The sequence below is a fragment of the Balaenoptera musculus genome, chromosome 13 (genome assembly GCF_009873245.2).
Source record: "Balaenoptera musculus isolate JJ_BM4_2016_0621 chromosome 13, mBalMus1.pri.v3, whole genome shotgun sequence".
NCBI lineage: Eukaryota > Metazoa > Chordata > Mammalia > Artiodactyla > Balaenopteridae > Balaenoptera > Balaenoptera musculus.
The window spans coordinates 29,269,589-29,292,299 of NC_045797.1; the positions used below are offsets into that span (position 1 = coordinate 29,269,589).

General features: G+C 37.1%; 1 protein-coding gene across 5 annotated transcripts in view; it reads right to left on the reverse strand.

The window, feature by feature from the left end:
- Positions 1-3,606: 3,606 nt before the first annotated feature.
- The window catches only part of ZNF638 (zinc finger protein 638), a 97,096-nt gene continuing 77,991 nt past the window's right edge, over positions 3,607-22,711 (reverse strand). For 3 of the 5 annotated variants that reach the window (XM_036872333.1, XM_036872334.1, XM_036872332.1), the window contains 8 exons: positions 19,072-19,109; positions 13,156-14,383; positions 12,506-12,571; positions 9,680-10,634; positions 8,766-8,870; positions 6,305-6,406; positions 5,445-5,563; positions 3,607-3,926 (listed from right to left, as the gene is read on the reverse strand). In XM_036872333.1, the coding sequence (XP_036728228.1) occupies positions 3,861-3,926; positions 5,445-5,563; positions 6,305-6,406; positions 8,766-8,870; positions 9,680-10,634; positions 12,506-12,571; positions 13,156-14,383; positions 19,072-19,109 (2,679 nt within the window). In that variant the 3' untranslated portion in view covers positions 3,607-3,860. Of the gene's footprint in view, positions 4,194-5,444; positions 5,564-6,304; positions 6,407-8,765; positions 8,871-9,679; positions 10,635-12,505; positions 12,572-13,155; positions 14,384-19,071; positions 19,110-22,711 lie in introns of all 5 variants that reach the window. The other 2 variants (XM_036872336.1, XM_036872337.1) reach the window with 2 other exon arrangements.

Genomic DNA, 22,711 nt, shown 5'->3' on the forward strand with positions numbered 1-22,711 from the left:
AGGCCAAAAATGGAACAATTGAGTATCAACAGGCTGATACTGCAAAGGTTTGTAACATCAAATATGTTAAAATTCATCAACTCAAATTAATATTTAAATAAAAAGAATTTATCACAATCAGTGAATGCCAATAAAACAACTTATTTTGGGGGGGGAAAAAGGTAAATAAAGGAAAAGCATCAAATATGTATCATGTCTTTTTTACATAAACCATACCCACTGAGTAACCAAACAGCAGATGAGGGGACGTTCTCTTTTCAGACAAGTATCCTAGTTTATACAAGAAGAAATACAGAATTATAATATCAATGTTTCACAATCCCTAATGACCAAGTGCATCAAAGCTCTAAGCATCAACTGCTACCAAAATCCCAAAGAAAACAGGTATTTCGTGCCTCCTGATCAGGAAGACCACACACTGTCTGAAGCAGTCTTGCCAAAAAGAAAGGAAATTCTGATCAAGGTTCTGTATTCAACTATCAATTTATAAGAGGAATATGTTAGAATTCCACTGTATAGTTGCAATCAACAAAATCCAGGCTGTGTGAAACCCTTCAGTAGTGCTTCTCAAACTATGTGATGGATCAGTTTATTTTTCACCCCCTAATTTCCAATCTATCACAGACTGATACTTGTAAATATTTTTTTAAAAATAAAAAATGCAAAAACATGCAAGCCCGATTTTTAAAATTATTAGATTCAACAAACACAGCCTCTGTCAAATGGCGATGAAGTTTCTAAACACTTTCAATTTCTGTACTAGTACCAGACAGTTCGTGGACTGGCACTAGATCCAAAGACCACATTTTGAGTAGCATGGCTTTGCAAAACTGAATATCTCGTTTCTTCATTAAATAAATTACCAGAAGAGAGTCTATATATTAAAATTTTAAAAGACCTGCCAAGCCAGCAACAACGTATGGATCTTATTTTGATCTTGATGCAAACATAGTAAAAGAAAACAAAAATCATTTATGAAAGAGTAGAAAATCTGAACTGGATTTTTATTTATTTATTTTGGCTGCACTGGGTCTTCGTTGCTGCGTGCGGGCTTTCTCTAGTTGTGGCGTGGCGAGTGGGGGCTACTCTTCGTTGCGGTGCACAGGCTTCTCATTGTGGTGGCTTCTCTTGTTGCAGAGCACGGACTCTAGGTGCGCGGGCGTCAGTAGTTGTGGCACGCGGGCTCAGTAGTTGTGGCTTGTGGGCTCTAGAGCGCAGGCTCAGTAGTTGTGGTGCACAGGCTTAGCTGCTCCGCGGCATGTGGGATCTTCCCAGACCACTGCTTGAACCCGCGTACCCTGCATTAGCAGGCGGATTCTTAACCACTGCACCACCAGGAAAGTCCCTGGATTTTTATTTAAATAAGGAATATTTTTAATGATATTATTGGTTATTTTAAGAAGAATCCTTATCTTTTAGAAATACATAATGAAACATTTATGGGTAAAATGACATGCTGAGATTTACTTTAAATAATATGAGAAGTGAAAAAAGTAAATATATAAATTGATAACTGCATTGATAATTACTCAAACTAGATAATTAGTATATATAAATTACCCTATTCTTTTTCAAATGCTTGATATTTTCTACAATCAAATAATAAAACATTAAAATAAAAATTTAAAGTTTTAAAACCCGACTCTCAACACATTCTTTTTCTTTTTAAAGAATTCAGAAGGAGCAGTTTTGGAGAGGCAAAACCTCCACAGCATTCTATGCCAGAAAGGGTAAAAGAATCTGAATACCTTTACAGAGGTGTTGAACACAACCTTTTCTTGCTTTGGTGTCTAGATAATGATAGAAACTATGCTGAAATGATAAAAGTAAGCTGCGATCCAATTATATACCTTAACCAACTAGTAAGCAGAAACTGCTATGTAAATGACATCCCATATGTGTAGTGTGAATAAAGGGAGGGAGGTATTTCAAGGTTTTCTGGAAAAGTCTAGAACACTTCTAAGATTATACGCAAAAAAGGTAGGTTTATTTAAAAAAACAAAACAAAACAAACCTAAAAATCTTTTGTATTTGGAGCCCTAAGATAAAAATTCCCAGTCTTAACTGCAAGCAGCAGCAGAGAGGAACATTATTTACTACATATAGTGAACCATCAACATGTGTCACTACGATAAAACACACAAATCACCTCTACTATACTTTTATGCTTTAGCAGTTCCTTTTATTTTAATTTAGAATCCCAATATCCAGATAACTAATTTGAAGGAAATAAGAGTTTCACATTTAAATTCTTAAGATTAGGGAGTTCCCAGGTGGTCTAGTGGTTAGGATTCGGTGCTTTCACTGCCGTGGTTTGGGTTCAATCCCTGGTTGGGGAACTGAGATCCCACAAGCCACGTGGTGTGGGCAAAAATAAATAAAAATAAATTCTTAAGATTAAACACCAAGGTTGATCCAGGCAAGATTAAAGAAGTTCTTAATTTCTCTGGTTTTAAAAGCTTCAGAAGCAGCCCCAGGAAAAGATTCTTTAAGAGTCTTATTTACTCTACTGGTGTGTTTTTTTGGGGGGGTGGTGGCGGGCTGCACCACACAGCCTGTGGGATCTCAGTTCCCAGATGAGGGATTGAACCCAGGCCTTAGCAGTGAAAGCGCCAAATCCTAACCACTAGAGCATCATGGAACTCCCCTACTCTGCCACCTTAACTTGCCAGCACCTTATACTCCAACCTTTTAATAGCTCTTCTCCCTCTTAGTACCTCATTCACCTATATGGTTTTAATTACAACAGACTCTTGGCATTCACAAGCCATCCCTCTCCCCACCCCATTCCTTACTCCGTGGCGCGTAGTATTTTATCATTTTGCTCAGGCTGTGGCTAAGTGCGAACTGAGTGTGCAGTGAGTTTGGTGAGCAACAACAAAAAGATGTTGTGTTCTTCACTCCACTCTTGCTGACTGTGAGCTAACTCTTGTGCTGTGATGGGAGTAAGAGATCTAAAAAAGTAGTTGTTTTTTGTTTCCCTCCATTCACCCTCTATTGTTAATTGGTGCATTCTAATCTAAAGAGATAAAGAATCAGATACTAAAAATTCTAAGTCAGTAGGCTTACGTCTGAAGCATGGCCTCATCTAAAACTTTACAGTACAGGGCTGTGTCCAGCACCTAACAATCCAGTGAATTATTTTTTTTTGTACCTTTACAACTCCCCACAAACATATTAAATAATAATTCAAGTGGTTTAAAAAGCAATTCTTGTGGTCTACAGAAAGTAAAGGCTACTTTGTCTTTGTAGTTTCAAGTTAATATTAAATGACTTGCTAGGAGCTACCTTAAATGGGTCCTGGCAAAAATAGCAGATGCTACCAAACGCAGGAAAAATATCTTTCTAACCCATTAAAAAAGTCAAGCAAGGTTTTACTCAAACCTACCTGAGCCAAACATGCTGTAATTGAATTTTATCCAGAAAAATTGAGAGTTTTAAGAAATCTTTGACCTGTACCAGTTGAAGCAAAGCCAAACACTGTCATGCCTATGACTTCCAGTAACACAAGAAGAATCCCCAAACATCCCAAGTCTCAGTGGTTGTAGAGAAGCCTGTTTGCAGAGGCTAGCAAGTCTTTAATAAATCAGCCACAAACACAACATGGTATTTTAAATATACAGTAGGAACATTTATTTAAACACTTCTAAAAGATATTTCTCCATGCCTGATGATTTGATATAAAAATCAAACCCATCATACTTTCCCCTTCAGTCTCTCTACATCAAGGGCAATCAGAAATTTGTACAACATGAATATTTGCTTCTGAAACAAAAATTACAAATTAAGTGATAACAAAAATACACAAATCAACTGGACCCTAAACGAATTTCTAATGAATTTTTTCCCCTTTCCCCCAATCACCTAGAGCTTCTTTCTTCAGCCTCATTCTGCTCCTTTTCCTTTCTTTGCTTGGCCATGAACTTCTGTTAAAAGCAATTCATAATATAAAATATTTATTAGATGTTGCTTTGCTGTGTTACAAACGTATCTAATATATTTCATTGTATTTACAATTTAAAGAGCTTGATCCTACAGAATAAAGATTAGAAACACAGTGCCTTACATTAACATTCCTTCCTTCCATTCGTGAATCATCTGATATTTATGATATACTTATGCATTATCTTGATGCTGGGGGACTCAGTGGTCAACAAGATAGATAAGGCCCCTTACCTCATGGAGCTGACATTCTAGTGGGGGAAGAGAAACAATAAAAGAATAAACAAGATAATTTAGGGGATGGTGGTAAGTATTATAAAGGAAAGAAAGACTGTAAAGTAAATGAGATTGACTGTTTTTTTGGGGTGGGAGGAGTGTTCTACTTTAGCTAGGTCTTTCTTTGTCAAAGGTCTTTCAGGGAAGCTGTTATTTGAGTCGAGACCTAAAAGATGAGGAAGAACCAGCTATACAAGGGGGGTTGGGAGAGGGCAAAGGAACAGCAATATAAAGGTGCAAAGGCAGCCAAGGGGCCTTTCATGTACGAAAAAAAAAAGAGCCAAAAAAGCTGAAACAGAGTGAGCAATAATAGTGAGGTCAGAGAAGTAGAAAAAAAATCAGATCACGAAGGGCCTTACAGACCCACAATAAGAAGTTTGGATATTATTCCAAGTGTAATATGAAGGCAGTGGAAGATTTCAAGAGGAAAAGTGGCATGTTAAGAGCATAGGTAGCACAGCACAATGTTTAAGGGCATAAGCTTAGAATAAAACAAAGGTAGGTTCAAATCCTAAATCTGCCACTAACTAGCTATGTGATCTTGGGGATTAGGTACTCTTCAATCCTGTTTCCTCATCTTCAAAATTGGAACTGATAGCATCTACCTCATAAAATTGATTGGGGGATTGAACAAGCTTCCAGCAAATAACAGTTCAATGAATGTTAGATGAGTGTCTGTGCCACAAATTCAATACAGAGGATATATAAAGCAACTCTCAAACATTCAGGAGGAATCGGAACCACTGTTTCAACTATGGCTAATGACGATTCTCTAGAGTTCTAATCTAAATGTGTCCCAAAGACATGTACAACTAAAAAAAGGGGTGGTGGTAGTGAGGAAATGGATTAAATAAAGTTAAGTGGATTCTTTGGCTAGACAAGTCTGAAACTTTAACATGTTATGTGTCCATGACTCTGCAAGAGGGCATCAGAATATACAGTTTCCCACACTTTAATGGAGTGTCACATGGGACTAGTGATATGCAAAATCTACTCTGGCAAACGTTGCCAAAGGAAAAGGAATAAAAACTAGGAGTTACTGGCAAGACACAGTGAAGGACATGAATAGTACTTTGAACTTAAGAGGAATAAACTTAAGAGGAATAAACAAACCTTAAAAAGTTCGTCCAAAAGGAAAGAATGTACATTTTGTGTGGACACTTCAGTAGTTTGACTATGATACCACCACCTGAAGATTTGATGAGTTAAAAATTAAAAATATCTACCTCTGTATTTTGCTTATGACGTGTACTCCTGCAGTGATTTGTCATTGCTTTTTCACCTGAGTAGAAGAGGGAACAAATTGGACAGAAGAATCCAGCCTTCGGTACAAGAAAGTCTAAATCTAGAGGACAGGAAGAGAGAGGGGGAAGAGGAAGGAAAAAAATTAACGATGATTTATCTAGAGCTGTGTTAATTTATCTAAACATGATAAACATACTAAACACAGTATACACTTATATACAAACATAATACACACTGTTATGTATCTAGGGATCAAGAGCAATTAAGCCTCTAATCACAAAACCGAAGTCTTTATTTTTAAACAAATTCTGTAATATTCCAGAGCCTCCAGGAATGGCAGGGAACTCCTTCAGAATAGCAGTTCACTGGGAAAGAATCTGGTAGTCTTTGAAATAAACCTCTTAGGAATCCACTGTTAAAATAAAACAGGGAGAAGAGGCAAAATGATAGTCAACTGTCTGCTTGAGGAATACACTGGGTAAACAAATAAGGTGCCCCTTAGCTCATCTGAGCTGGCCATGAACAAAGTTTGCTAGCTAAGCTTTTCCAGCATGTCCTACTCAACTGGAATTTCTGCCTGGGCAAGTATAACTCAATTCTTACTAGAGCAACAAAGAAAGTACATATCCCAGACTTCAAGAGTGCAATAAAAATATCTTTGCCAGGTAAAAACACAGCTTAATAAACTGTTCTCAGAAATGCCAGTGTGCAAAGCTTGCTAATTTCCACTCTAATCATCTAAGCAAGGTCACTGCATTACTCATCTAAACAACAGAACACTTATTACGGTTCTGAATTTTTATTTCACATGGATAAGGAAAAAATGTCATTTTTACTTTACCTTCAGGGACATCAGGTGCCACTGATTTCCCCAAAGAAGAGTCCTCAATCTTCTTGCGTTTTCGTTCTGGTTCTGAATCCATTAATTCAGATTCTTCATCAACTAAACTCATTAAATTTTTCAAGGAAAAAAAAAAGTTATTCAAAATAGATTTATAGATTTTATACTAAGTGATGTTATCTGAAGCTAACATCAGATAATCTCTGCCTTCAAAGATTAATCTATGAAAAAAAAAGATTAATTTATGGATCACCTCTCTAAGTAAACCTTTCTTGGTTAATCCTACCCAACTATTCTTCCAAGAGTCTTTATATAAGGAATAAATGGGTAAATCTGTTCAACCTTATTAAACAGATTTAAGGATATGGGACTAATGCTTAGCAGCATATTTTATTTACACATTGTTAAGGAAAAAATTTAAAAGGTAATGGAAGAAGTTCAAGTTCTATATTATTGGCAAGAGTTAACGTGTGTATGCAAAAGTGCTGGGGTGGGAGAAGAGTGTGGATTGAGGGGAAAAGGACACGAGCAGAGAATAATTCTGCTGCCCTGTACTGAAAACCCTTCCAACCAAGAAAAACAAAACCTAAACTGATGGACTAAGACCCTTGTTAGACTGAATCACAAGTGAAACTACAAACATTCAAACCCAGCAAAGTGAATTAACATGTAAGAAGCACTCAATGTGATCAGCAAAATGCCTAACAGGATCTTGGGGGAAGACAAAAACAAAAACTGGTTCCAAGCAATTCTGGTTACCCTCAGTAGCTGAAATACCTAACTGCTGTAAAGCACTGGACAAATCTCTCTCACATATGTATCATTCATTTAGCTTTTATCTCGTGTGAGACAGGCAGGTCAAATCATTATTATCCCTATTTCTTCACAGATGGAGAAAGCAAAACCAAAAGAGGTAAGAAACTGATTATGTCCAAGGATGCATAGCCAGTAAGTGACAGAGACTTGTGACTTCAAGTTCAGTGCTCTCCCCATGTAACTGGGCTACTCTTTACCAAATCTGAGGGGATGGTTAGAAACTATGAAATCGTTATTTACTGTTCTCTTACTCCTTGCATTTTACCAGTCATCAAGTCCCAAAGAGTCGATTGAAAAGGCTGTCTCGCTTTTCTTGACTTGATGCTTAAAACAGCCTCCAGTGTCTTGCTACAACCCTGAACAGAGTAATACTTCCTCAAACACATATGCTGCTGCCACTCCAAAGGCACCTTTATCTAATAATAACAACAACAATAATACATATTATATATAATTACATAATAATTTAAAAGATTAAAACAAATATTTTAAGTTTAAAATTATTTAAAAAATGACTTTTTCTTAAGCTAGGTTCTTTCATCAAATATATTGTCTATTAATGAAAATAAATGGTTACAAAAGCAGTAAAGAAATGATTCTTTCTCTATTCTTCTGTTGAGATGAGGCAGTTCTAAGCAAGCTGGTAGCTGAAGTTGCCCTATCACAACAGAAATCCCGAGGGGGGAAAGCCCTCATGAAATTATGCTAGAAGCATTTGTCAGTTAGTAAAAACACTGACTATGGCTTGGTATCAAGGAGAGGTTAATGGAGAAGAATAGACAAAGGAGGAGTACCCACTTAGCCAAGGGAGAGAGCATCAAGAAAGAGTACATAATCAACAGTAACAAATGATGCAGAGAAGTCAAATAAGACTAAATTAAGAAGAAAAAAACTTAATCCAGTATGACAAGCAGAAGGGTTTTAGGTTTTTATTACACCTGGTTAGGAAATGGGAAAGGAAGGAGGCCTAAATAAATTGTGGAGCAGCACTGAGGACCCAGCTGAGAGCTAGGTCAATGAGATTCGACTGAATCACAGTTGGTAGTTTTTCCTTAGAGAACATAGGATACAAAAGCAGGAGGGCAATGAGGGTGCTGTTTTCAAAGAGAACGGTACAAGGGATTTAGGATTTTGCTATGAATATATGGACACAATGACAAATACTTGTTAAGTAACTGGAGTATTCTAGACACTGTTCCCTATTTGTTTCAACATGAATTGCACTGTTATTAAGACATCTTATTTAATTCACTGGCTGTCTGCTTGGCAGCATCCATAAAGCAAGGGATCTGGTACACAAATAAAAGCTAGTTAATAAATAATTTTTACTTGATGCTGCAACATGGTCAGAATAACCTTTCGTGGATCATTTCCACAAAAATTTGTCACATTCTATTATAACAGGATCCCATATTATTCTCTATTACCCCATTCCATTATGTTCCATTATCTCTATAATTGCAAAGATAAAAATCTTTATCCAGATCTAATCATTAATGGGCTGCCTTCCCTCACTCCCTCAACTCCCATCCCTGCTCTGTTGACTCTTTTTCTACTTTTCTTCTTAGACAGTAGATCTTTGGAACTTTAACCACCTCCTCATATTGCATTACTCTCTCCCCCACTTCTATCAATCCTGCTTTACCTTCACTAATTTGGAAGGCCTCTTCATCATTTGCTGGTTCTGCCGTAACAGCTTTTTCTGATGGTGGCGTTTTCCCAATTCTAACTCTCTTGGCTGGCACTTTAGCTTTAAAGAGAAAGTCTAATTTATTGCTACAGTAACAGTGTTTAAATTGCTTTTAACTCTGAATAACAACTTTGACACCTTTTTTGCAAACAAGATAGATATTACTCAAATTTGGGAAGGAAACCTATTTCTAATATAAAATAGGAGAATTCTGTTTTTAAAAATTCAGCACTAGTCTAAGCATTCTCCTTTTATTTTCCCATTTATCCGGATCAAAACTCCACCTTACCACCTGCTTTTCTCAAGGAGCCTACCCACATTTTTCTATTTTGTTCAAGACTGTGGGACCTTTCTAGTATTTTTTCTTAGTTTGGTTAAATTTTTCAAGATTTTTGTATTCGAAATTATTTTGATCTCCCTAAAGTACTGAAAGTGAGCTGATCTATTATTCTATACCATCAAAATATTACTTAAAAGTGAAATGGTACCTTCACAAATTTTCCCAAATCCTAAGTCTAAGCAAAAACTAGGAGGCAGGCTGGTATAAACAGCCTTCTACTTATCAAAAGCTGTATTTTCTCAATAATACAAACATATCATTTTCATTCCAATTCTAATCTGGGTATTCTAGTTTGCTTTCTGGTTTTGTTATCTTTTCTTAAGATACAGTAACTTGGGGCAGGGTCTGAACTAAGAGAAATTTGTGAAACTTGAACATATTTCTTCGGAAAATATCACTTGGCCATAACTATCTGTTGGCTTCTTATGTCAATACACAGTGAAATTATTGGTAATGTTGTAACATATATTTAAAAAAATTTTAAATGTAGTCCCCTATAAAACAAAAGCTACCACTTCTGAGTATCTACCTGCTAAGTGTCTTTCAATCATGGTTTTCAGATCTTCTTCCATAATATTCTCATTTACTGGACCCACTTGGGACAAAGCTTCAAGTTTTGTCTTCTTTGTGTCCACAGCTCTCTTTCTTCTATCCCCTCTTTTATCGGTGGGATGGTCATGTTTGCTTTGTGTTAATTCAACTTTTAAATCATTGTCTCCATCTTCCTCCTCTCCAACTTCATCAACAGTAACAAAATTAAGCTCTTCTTTAAGGTTGTTAAAATCTGCCAGAGAGTCTTCATCCTCTTCAGTTACTTCATCTAATGTCACTAAATGCAGATCACTGCTGTCATCCTGTATTTCATCTACAGTAACTAAAGCAGAAGGGTCTTCAGGCATGTGAGAAGAAATGAACCCAATGGAATCCCTTCCAGTATTTTCCTCATCTCCTTTAGTATTTAAAGCAGCAAAACTTATGTCTGCCGACTCATTTAAAGGTAGCTCTTCTACTTCTCCAATTTCATCCACAGTTACCAAGCGTTCCTGTTTGAGAAGATCTTGTTCTTCAGCCACTGACAGTACAGTAACATCTTTAGGTTCACTGTGGGAAATGCAATCATCTTGATCAATTAACTCATCTAATGTAAGAAGTGAATTTGAATTTTTTACCATTTCTTCCATATTTATTTCTTCTTCATCAATTACTTCATCCACAGTGACTAGAGCTTGTGCTAGATGTGCAGCTGCATCTTCTTCTTCCCCAATCTCATCCAATGTTACAAAAGATAATTCTCCCTCAACAACACGAGGAGCAGAGGTTTTCCCCTTCTTCTTCTTCAAGTTAAGTTCAGAGGAAGGGGTATTTTTGAGAGCTTCTTTCCTTTTTCCCTTCAGTGGATTCTGCTTGGCTTGAAAAGGATTCACTTCTTCTATAACTTCATCCACAGTAACAAATTCATCCAAATTAAATGGAAATAAGGGTTCCTGTTGGAAAGGTAAAAAAACTCACAGAATTGTGAACAACTACTGATAACTGGCTAGGTTCCATACAGTCTCAATAAATGTGCATGACATACCTATCATTTGTGAGAATTTCAGTATAGAGATGTTTCCTAAAGCTGAAATTAGTTATTTTTCAAAGCCCCACAAACAAATCCAAAGAGTAAACAATGCCAAAGGTAAAATCCTAACAATAGCAATCTAATTCCACCTTTACTTAATTTCAGTAAGATTACAATTATTTCCTAAATGACGTGCGAATTGGAAATATGATGTACAAAAATACTACATTAAGAGCATTTATCAAACAATTAACATAATATAAAGAATTTACCATTCCATATGTTAAATGATATCTAGCAAGTGTTTTGGAGACTTCATGGACTACTAAAAGCACCTCAAATGCAACTAGAAAGTTAATAGCTAACTAGATTGTTCCATCAATCAATTTAGATACATAATACATATTTTAAGATATGTAATACTAAGATACAGGCACATTTTGCTTAATTGCACTTTGCTTTATTGTACTTTGTAGATACTACTTTTTACAAATTGAAGATTTGTGGAAACCCTGTGATAAACAAGTCTATTGGTGCCATTTTTCCAGCAGCACTTGATAACTTCATGTCTCTGTGTCACATTTCGGTAATTCTCACAATATGCAAACTTCTTCATTATTATTGTATTTGTTATGGTGATCTCTGGTCAGTGACCTTTGATGTTACTACTGCAAAAAGATTACGATTCACTGAAGACTCAGATGATGGTTACCATTTTTTAGCAATAAGGTACTTAATTAAGGTATGCACATTTTTTTAAAGACACAATGCTACTGTACACTTAATAGAGTACAGTATAGTATAAACATAACTTTTACATGTACTGGGAAACCAAAAAATTTGTGTGACTCACTTTTATTCAGATATTTACTTTACTATTCTGGTCTGGAACAGAACTTGTAATATCTCTGAGGTATGCCTATATAAGATTTTGAGAAAGTTATACAGAAAATTTATTACTAAGACTTAATGACAAATATAACTGCACTTGAAAAAAAAAATAGTATCTGTAATTTGAAAAATGGTGCCAATTACTAAAGAAAATAAATTCCTGGCAGGCCTCCTACACATTTAGTACACTATCAATGGTCAATTACTAGTAAATATAATAATGGCATTAGAATACATACACAGTAAATTTAGGGCAGGAGGGGGGATGTGTAAGCAACTGTACTATCAATTTATTAAGCCATGGAAGAACCATAATCCTTACTTCTGCTTCTTAAACTACTAACATTTCTCCTTGCCCTAATAAAGTAGACCCAAATTTATGCCCTACCAGGGGAAAAAAGTAAAATAACTGAAAAAATATTCTATGAATAACAGAAATCTAAAATACCAAACAGCCAAATATAAATTGTAACATGTTTATTTGGCAGTAGAAGTCAGTACAAAGAAAGTAAATCTTAAAGCCCGTCTAGTTAGGTTAAATTGAGTGGTACCAAAAGGATAACAAAATGGAGAGGACTCAAGTCAAATGTCAACCTCCTTTACATAGATGATTTTATTCTGTGTTACAACCCCTTCCTACTGATGTGAGACTGGAGGTGTCTTCCTACTCTAATCCCCTTTCCATCCCTGTGTAACTTTTTGCTCCACACCAAGAACAAACTATTTAGCCTAGCTCAAGGTCAGAAAATGAACTGGTGGTGGGGTCAAAAATGTACTATCTCATTCCTGTCCCTTGCTCTATATCAAACTAATTATTACAGGAGAGACACAAGTTACAAGGTGGACGAACTCTTTTATGGAATGATGGAATAGATGGGTCTGTGTTAGTAGATTGTTTCTTACCTCTTTGGGTTTGGAACTTCTACCAGTGGTGCTTTTAGGAGTCTTAGTGTTTTGCCCAGTCAAAGTCTGAAATATTAAATAAGAAATACAGAAAAACAGAATTTACAACTAGGTTATTAATGTTCTTTAAAACACAAAAAGAATTCAAAAAGCAAATATTACCCAAACACATTCAATTATACAAATATTTAACAGGTATACCAAGCTAAGTCAACAATCATTTAACAGTATAGGCATCATCTCCATAAGCTGTAGTTAAATTCAGTTTTACTGTCTAAGTAGGGCCATCAGTAAACTGATAAAGGAAGCTTCAATTTAAAAGAGAAAACGGTTTCCCATTTCAGAAGCTAAATCACCTCAGGAGATTCAATGCAGATTTTTTTTTTTTTAAATGCAAAGTTTTATTTCTGACAACATTTTATCCAAATAATGCTTTCACACCTGTTAATAAATTACAAACTTGAGCTTATTATTCTAAGTGTCTACTGGCTTAAATCAATGGAGTCATTTAAGAAAGGGAAAAGGGAGCTTGGGGGTGAAGGGAGTGAGCAGATGAAAGCGTAAAACAAGATTACATCTCCTACTCCTTAGCTACAACAGAGAGCTAATCACTTCAAAGATTCTCTGAACAGTCTTCCTACCCTCCTCACCTTATTGTTGCTGTCATCCCGTTTCATGATGGAAGGTTTAGCCTCTGTTTCCTGAGACTGTTTTGTAATATCCCTGTAATCCAGTTTAGAATCTTTGCCTTGCAGGGCTGAGATCCTTCCACTGCCTCCTCTGGTAACACTGCTCTGAGTGGGTTTCAATTTACTGCTGTTTTCAGCCAAGCCTGATCTGGCACTTGTAGGTTTAAGGAGACCCAATTCCTTGGCTGAAAGTTTCTTTTCAGCATTTATTTGATCTCTGAGTACAGATTTTAGAAAACTTTTCTGGTTTTCAGATTTTGAAGCTGTAGCTTTTGCCTTTAGAGAAGAGACCATACCAGCCTTGATGCTTGATTTACTGCTAGATGCATTTGATGCAGGCAGCATACTAATTTTACTAGTTTCCTCGGACTTATTGGCCTGAACCACTCCTTTATTTGGGCATGCCTTGGTCACTGAGTTTTCTGCAGGCTTTTCTTTCATTGCAGCCACAATCTTTTCCAACTTCTCTGCAACCATCTTATCATCATTCTTTTCAGCCTTCTCTATTCGTATTTGCAGATTCATTCTGGTTCCCTTGGTATTTAATTCATTCTCCTCCTTTTCATCCATATTACTTTTTGCAGAAATTCCCTTTGTGCTCACTGACTGCTCATCCCCAGTGGAAATTCCAGGTACTAAGGCCACAACACAAGTAGATGGTACTATTTCTGAAACAGTTTCATGTTTGTCTACTTCAGCTACAGCTTCTATCATAGACTGTGTAATTGCAGAAAAGAAATCTTCTGCTTCAGATGGAGAGTCTTCTAGAATTCCTTTGATGTTCCTTTCTTCTATAAATGCACTATCAGATGATGTTAATTCCGTTTCAGGGTTAATAATTTCTGCCTCTTCCTTCTCAAAGTCACTGGTATACACCTGCTGATTTAAAACAGACTGCTCTCCATTTTCAGTGAATAAGTCAATACTGGCTGGAGTGGATGCTACAAGAGGAATTTCCACTTTGACCTCCTCTCCTTGAGTTTCAACTTCAAATGTTTCAATAGCAAAGTCAGAGACACATAGTGCTTTTTCTGGTTCTTCCTCACAAGGCTCTTCCTGTTGTATAAAAGTTTCTGTTTGAATGCTGGGAATAGATTCTTCTTTAACTTCTTCACTAGGTTTAACGGAGGGACTATCAGCTGCTCTTTGCACCTCACTTTCATCAACTGAACGGTTTTTCAAGTCAGGGCTAAAAGTATTTAAAAACAAAAAGAACACAAACAAAAACACAAACAAAAATCAAACTATGATGAGAATTCAACCATCATAAATAATCCTGTTGATGCTAATTGTTAAGACTTCCTGATAGAAGAGCAATAAGCACTGGGAAATCCAGCCAATCAGCATAATAATGGTTAAGAAGTTTTGATGTAAATATACAGATAACATAAAATTTTAAAATGATCCTCCATTGCACTAAAGATTTCTTTTTAGTTCAAAGGAAATTATGGCAATATTATGACCACTGATATGATCATTTTACTCATATAAGTTATAACCATTTTTTTTTCCTTCTGTGTCAAGTTTGCCCCTGATACCAGAAGGCTGAATGTGAATTTGAGACATCTCAAATTATTATTAGGTCTTATCTCCCCAACAGTGGTAACTGAAATAATAAAATATGTTTATGGTTCGTGAAACTAATGATCCATGCATTATTTACAATTTTATAAGTGAGCCTTACATAAAAGGAACAGAAACAGAAACTGATAGGCCACACTTATCTTAAACACGTCACCTCTTTCTTTTGGGTGTGAAACAGATTTGTTTTCAATTTCCCAAGAACTGTATTTATTAGTAATACTTAAAAGAAAACTTTCTTTGGAAATATCTTTTAAATACTCTGTTGGAGATTTAAAGTTAGAGGCAAAGCTGATACAACCACCTTAACATAAACATGTGTACTTATTATAAAGTATGTGCCTTTGGCTATATCACAAGAAGAAATTTGTTAAAAGAAATTCTTCCAGTTACAGAGACTAATTTAAGATTCTAATACATAGCTTAAAATTTTAAGTAAAATTATTTAGAAGAAATGGAGGAAATACATGGCAAGTATATGCAACTGATCTAATTCATCAAGGTCCTCCCAAATCCAACATAAAAATAAAAGTGTGCGATACAACTATTTTCACTGAGACAGAGACAGAATAAACTGTTTTTATATTAATGCTCCATGGATAAGAGATTATCCTGAATAGTAATAAGGAAAATCTTAGCTTCTGAAGACAACATCCAGCACTCTGTCAACACAATAATGTTTAACAAATACATCTGATTAATTACATTAGAAGGTACAGGTTGGAGAAAGACTCCAGAAAGTGATCCTGCCATATCAATATCTCAGTGTTGACTTTTTCCTCCTACTCTTCAAGGAAGGAGGGGGGATGAGACATCCCTTTTGATATGCTTCTCAAAGGGTGGCTATATACTCTTTAGTTACTGCAAGATGGTGTCCGTGTCCTGAGACATTAATAATATTTCAGAAGTTTGGAAAAAGTAAGTGCTACCACATCAGGGTCTAATCTTATGAGCCAATAAACTATTCCTCCCTCCTCCAAAGATGGTTAAGTTTAAACTTCCAGAGGAGAAAACTTTTCTAAGAGATCAGAGAAACACCTCTTGAAGAAAAGCCATTAAGGCAAAGAGTTTGAGGAATTTATTTAAGTTAAAAAGTCAGTAACCATAGACCTTTATCAAATAATATTCTATTCAACTGTATAAGCTATCCTTTGTATGCTGAAAGGGTTTAAAGGTTTGTATTTGAAATGATTCACATCCCTTATATTAAAAAATACCAATGGCTGATTTTTGGTGTTCCAAATTCTTAGGAAAAGTAAAAAAAAAAAACTTGTTGCCAAGCACAAATATGACAAAGAAAAAGTTGTGATATTCAGTTAAAGCAGTTATGTGAATATTATTTCTCAAGAAATAAGCTTTCATTTTTAAGTTACAAGACTCATTTCCAATAATGAACATTAAATTCAAACTCCTGCCTCATTACAGAACTGCATATTAACCCTAAAGGCTTTACAAACTAGAGCTATACAAAAACACCAATTTACTGGGCTTTAGAAGGAGAACAATGGAGATTTTGATTCCTGGCTCTAGGATACAGTAAGTCCTCCCCCTTTACCACATTTAAAGTTTGTCAGTAAATTTAAAAAGCTGTTATCTTTTATACAAAATGAATCACTATGCAGTATCACACTTGAAACAGACAGCATGAACCTACTTAGGAAAATGGCTTAATTCCATATTTGTTCTTGTGTGCCAGTCTTTTAAAATTATAGTGCTTTCTTCATAGGATTTATTTTCCAAAAATTAGTATCTAGTTTTCTGGCTGATACGGTAAAAAGCTTCAGTGTTCATCAAGTTAGCTTGGAAAGTCAGTTTGAGATGTCAAATAAATGAAATTATTAACACCAGAGTATAAAAAACAGTCTTTTAAAAGAATAAAGAAGGACTTCCCTGGTGGCGTAGTGGTTGGGAATCCGCCTGCCAATGCAGGGGACACGGGTTCGATCCCTGGTCCGGGAAGATCCCACATGCCATGGAGCAACTAAGCCCGTGTGCCACAACTACTGAGCCTGCGCTCTAGAGCCCATAAGCCACAACTACTGAGCTCACGAGCCACAACTACTGAGCCCATGTGCCACAACTACTGAACCCACGTGCCACAACTACTAAAGCCTGTGTGCTGCAACTACTGAAGCCCACGCACCTAGAGCCCGTGCTCCGCAACAAGAGAAGCCACCGCAATGAGAAGCCTGCCCACTACAACCAAGAGTAGCCCCCTCTCGCCACAACTAGAGAAAGCCCACACACACCAACGAAGACCCAATGCAGCAAAAAAAAAAAAAAAAAAAAAAAAAAAAAAAAAGAATAAAGAAAACAAAATCATATTCTGGAAACTGGACCAAAAAAGGATTCCAGAAAGGCTGGGTTCAGGATAGAGGTATCTAATTTCCCACTCCCCTGTCCTACCCCATCCCTCCATAAAACCAGGGTTCCAAAATCTTCAGAGAAGGTATATAATAAAAGCTGGCCATGAGAACAAAGGTTAACACCATACCATATACTTTCTGAGAAACTTTAGACTGAGACATAACAGTGAAGATCAGTATTTATTTCAGAGGGCCACTGAGTACTGCCCAACATTATTAATGAACTGGTGAACATTTCCTCTTGCACCCTTATTTGGAGCCTTAATCATATGATAAATAAATAATGTTCACATGGGGGTTGGTTAAAACAGGGAAAATATAGAATTTTATTAAATTATTAATATATCCATGTGAGATTTCTTTTAAAAAGGAAACAAATACTTTACATTAACTATAAACAAGAGGATCATATTAACGAATTAGCATCCACAAGGGCTTAAAAAAAAAAAAAAAATACAAGGACCAGTATTTTCTCAGGATCAGCTTACTCCAATAAAGAAATGTGAAGTATTCAGCCACATCCCATGTCTTTTTTCTCTAACATCATACAGGTCAGAAAAAAAACAACTGCAAAGTGGGAATTAAGAAATTATTAGTGCTAGAACTTTAAAAATTAATAAGATTAGACAACTATTTGTAAATGCATTAAGACATATCTGATTTTAAAAGATAAGTGAAAACAATGAAAGAGAAAATGACCAAACGCACACAGTAACTATTCTTTTGGACGTGAAAGAAACTGTCAAATGAAATATATAAAATGGATTTTTGGAAGAGCCTACTTACTTACCAGCCAGAGTTACTACAGCCAAACTGCAGGTCTATCTATACTACTACATGCAGCATCGTTACTTATTCAGCCCTTTGCGGGCTTCTGTAGCAAACACTGCTTGCTGTTGGTTATTACTTCTTAGGCATGTAAATATAATTGGTATGCTGATGTGCAACTTAAAAAAGTTTGTGTGGATATGTATAGCCAACCTATTGCTTAAAGTTACCGATATATTTTAATGTACTCGTAATCATCTTTATCATTTAAAAGTCTCATTTTATAAAAATTACTGAGAAGAAAAATCCATAAGACATCCTGTTTTTCAGGCATCTTATAATTAGGCAGTGTATCAAATAAAATAAACTTTCCATATTTATACACTCAAACTCCTCTTTCAAACTGATAAGCTCTTACTACACTGACTAAAAAATAAGGGTAAATCACTTAGTATGAAAGAGAGAAAGAATTCTCTATCAGTGATTCCCAATGAAGAGCAGTAAAAGGGAGGTTATTCATTGGTGGGACAAGGGTGGTGATGAGTGTGGTATTCATCAGGATGAGAAAGTCACTACAAAGAGGATATACTATATGTGGTCAAAAAAAGTTGTGAGTTACCAGTTTGTATAGACTCTGAAGAACAACCTTTCACCCTCTGAAAATATAAAGCAGTGTACATATTATTTTGTTTTATACCAAAATACACACTGAATATTATCTTTCTGGTTTTAAAAACTCAATGAAAATTTAAAAGGATTATACAAACAAACTTAAAATTACTACTGTGCCTAACTATTTTGGAATAGAAAAATCTAACAAGAATATAACACTGATAACAGAGTTGAGCTGTTCAAGAGAATTAGCAAAATATTTCATAAAGAAGGCAAATTCATATATTTAATTCAAACTGTGTGTACACATTCACTTCTCCTAAAAAAAAAAATCAGTAAATATCTGAAAGAGACAAAAAATAATAACAAAAAAAGCCCCTAGGTCAAACAGAGCCCTCCAAAAACCCCAAAACAAAAAACACCCTCATAACACTCATATAAAAGATACAAACTTTTTGTTACTAGTGAACAATTACCATAAAATACACAAATAATATTTAGTAATTAACTACATACTATAAAAACTGTTAGCAAACTTAAAGCAACATACCTTTTTTTCCCTAGTTCTGGGTCTTTCTCAGCTTCAGCCTGTAATATAATTCCACATTTTATTAGAGGCTATTCTACTGGATTTAAAATATTTAACTCATCAATGCAGTGTTTTCAGTTCTTAAAATCTAAGGTAAAAAAAACACCCATACCTTAAAAATATATCAAAACAGATAATTTTCAGTGTCCACATAACCATCAGGTTCTAGAATTTTTTTCCCATTTTTAGATAAAGATCTCTAAATAAGATTATACAGAATAAATGACACACAGAAATTAATGAGAAAAATAAGTTTCCATAATGTTGATAATAAATAAGAAAACTTTAACTTTAAAAGCCTGGAAATACTACCTTTTGCTAAGAATAAAAACAAGTAACCTGGGCTTCCCTGGTGGCGCAGTGGTTGAGAATCTGCCTGCCAATGCAGGGGACACGGGTTCGAGCCCTGGTCTGGGAAGATCCCACATGCCGCGGAGCAACTAAGCCCGTGAGCCACAACTACTGAGCCTGCGCGTCTGGAGCCTGTGCTCCACAATAGGAGAGGCCGCGATAGTGAGAGGCCCGCGCACCGCGATGAAGAGTGGCCCCCACTTGCCTCAACTAGAGAAAGCCCTCGCACAGAAACGAAGACCCAACACAGCCAAAATAAATAAATAAATAAAAGTGAAATTCTTTAAAAAAAAAAAAACAAAAAACAAGTAATCTGAAATATCAACGTATTTTTTGTGCAATTATTATTTTAAAAGACTTCTATTTATGAGAGACTAGTTGACTTAGAAAGCTTTCTACTCAAAACACACAGAAGTGCTGGACAAAATTTAACAATAATCCTTTTAAACATGTATCTGAACCACCAAGAAAGCAATGTCTTGGGGCCCAAAATGAAAGGAGGAATTAAAATTCAGTGCTTATGCCAAGCACTGGTCCAGGCACTTAGGATACATCACTGAACAAAAGAGCAAAAATATCTGCCCTTTAGAACTTACATATACTAGCTGAAGGTTTTTTCTGTGGGGAATCGTGTGCTGAGTTGAGAATTATCTTTCTCTAGATTTTCTCAGATTAAAAGCTGAGAATTATATTGTATAGAAACTGAATAATATTTCTAGAGAGGTTCCCGGTGTGGGTGTTGGAGTCCCAGAGTAAAGGCCTTCTTTACTAGGGTCTCTGGTAAGGTATCCACTCTACACTGTAATGGTATATAAAGAAAATTAAAGATGGCAGTTGATGAGTCCCATCCACAGTGCTTACAAGCGGTCTTCTCATTCATGGGAGAAACTTGTTAGAGGAAACCAAAACCAAAACCAAAACCAAAACCAACCTATATGATAGTAGAGAAAATCTGTACCAGATACCTGTATTAGCTAACTTGCTTCTTTATTCATAAATTAATAGAAGAGAAAAACAAATGCACAAGAGAGAACAAATCAAGCATACAAAGCTGACTGAAGATATTTCAGAGAACTGCTTTAAAAACAACTCTAAAGAATACTCTCTAAAAAATTTTTCTAAAAAAAAATTCAATAGGATATAGCATCCATAATATCAGTACAGGTGCTACTTCCAGAAAGACAGAACATTAAAATCTGAAGAGAAGAAATATTCAAAGACATAAGAGGAGAGTAGGGGCAAGATGGCGGAAGAGTAAGACGCGGAGATCACCTTCCTTCCCACAGATACAGTAGAAATACATCTACACGTGGAACTGCTCCTACAGAACACCCACTGAACGCTGGCAGAAGACGTCAGACCTCCCAAAAGGCAAGAAAATCCCCACGTACTTGGGTAGGGTAAAAGAAAAAAGAAATAACAGAGACAAAAGAATAGGGACGGGACCTGCACCAGTAGGAGGGAGCCGTGAAGGAGGAAAGGTTTCCAGGCACTAGGAAGCCCCTTTGTGGGCAGAGACTGCGGGTGGCAGAGGGGGGAAGCTTCGGAGCCGCGGAGGAGAGCACAGCCACAGGGGTGCGGAGGGCAAAGCGGAGAGACTCCCGCACAGAGGCTCGGCGCCAACCAGCACTCACCAGCCCGAGAGGCTTGTCTGCTCACCCGCCAGGGCGGGCGGGGGCTGGGAGCTGAGGCTCGGGCTTTGGTGCTAGCCGGGAGGGAGTCCGGGAAAAAGTCTGCAGCTGCCGAAGAGGCAAGAGACTTTTTCTTGCCTCTTTGTTTCGCGGCGCGCAAGGAGAGGGGATTCAGAGCGCTGCCTAAACGAAATCCAGAGACGGGTGCGAGCCGCGGCTATCAGCGCGGATCCCACAGCAACAGGGGCGCAGAGGGAAAAATGGAGAGATTCCCACACAGAGGCTCAGCGCCGAGCAGCGCTCACCAGCCCGAGAGGCTTGTCTGCTCACCCGCTGGGGCAGGCGGGGCTGGGAGCTGAGGTGCGGGCTTCGGTCGGATCGCAGGGAGAGGACTGGGGTTGGCAGCGTGAACACAGCCTGAAGGGGTTGGCGTGCCGTGGCGAGCCGGGAGGGAGCCGGAGAGGAGGTCTGCAGCCGCCGAAGAGGCAAGACTTTTTCTTGCCTCTTTGTTTCGCGGCGCGCAAGGAGAGGGGATTCAGAGCGCCACCTAGACGAACTCCAGAGGTGGGCGTGAGCCGCGGCTAACAGCGCGGACCCCAGAGACGGGCGCGAGCCGTGGCCATCAGCGCGGACCCCAGAGACTGGTAGGAAACGCTAAGGCTGCTGCCGCCGCCACCAAGAAGCCTGTGTGCGAGCACAGGTCACTCTCCACACCGCCCCTCCCGGGAGCCTGTGCAGCCCGCCACTGCCAGGCTCCCATGATCCAGGGACAACTTCCCCGGGAGAACGCACGGTGCGCCTCAGGCTGCTGCAACTTCACGACGCCTCTGACGCCGCAGGCTCGCCCCGCCTCCTCCGTACGGCTCCCTCCCCCGGCCTGAGTGACCCAGAGCCCCCGAAGCAGCTGCTCCTTTAACCCCGTTCTGTCTGGGCGGGGAACGGATGCCCTCAGGCGACGTACATGCAGAGGCGGGTCCAAATCCAAAGCTGAACGCTGGGAGCTGTATGAACAAAGAAGAGAAAGGGAAATCTCCCCCAGCAGCCTCAGAAGCAGCGGATTAAAGCTCCACAAACAACTTGATGTGCCTGCATCTGTTGAATACCTGAATAGACAACGAATCATCCCAAATTCAAAAGGTGGACTTTAGGAGCAGGATATATTAATTTCCCCTTTTCCTTTTTTTGTGAGTGTATATGTGTATGCTTTTGGGTGAGATTTTGTCTGTATAGCTTTGCTTTCACCATCAGTCCTAGGGTTAGGTCCGTCCATTTTTTTTTTTTTTTTTTAACTTAAAAAAATTTTTTTCCCTAATATATGTTTTCTTAATAATTTTTTCCATATTTTCTATTTTTAGAAATTAAAAAATTTTTTAATAAGTTTTTTCATATTTTTTATTTTAAAAAATTAAAAATTTTTTTCTTAATAAATTTTTTTCTTAAAAATTTTTTTCTTATTTTTTACTATAAAAAATTAATAAATCTATTCTTAAAAATTAAAACAAAAATCTTTTTCTGAATACATTTACTCTTAATAATTTTTTTTCTTATTTTTTATTATAATAGCTTTGTTTTATTTTATTTTATCCTCTTTTTTTCTTTCTATTTTTTTCTCCCTTATA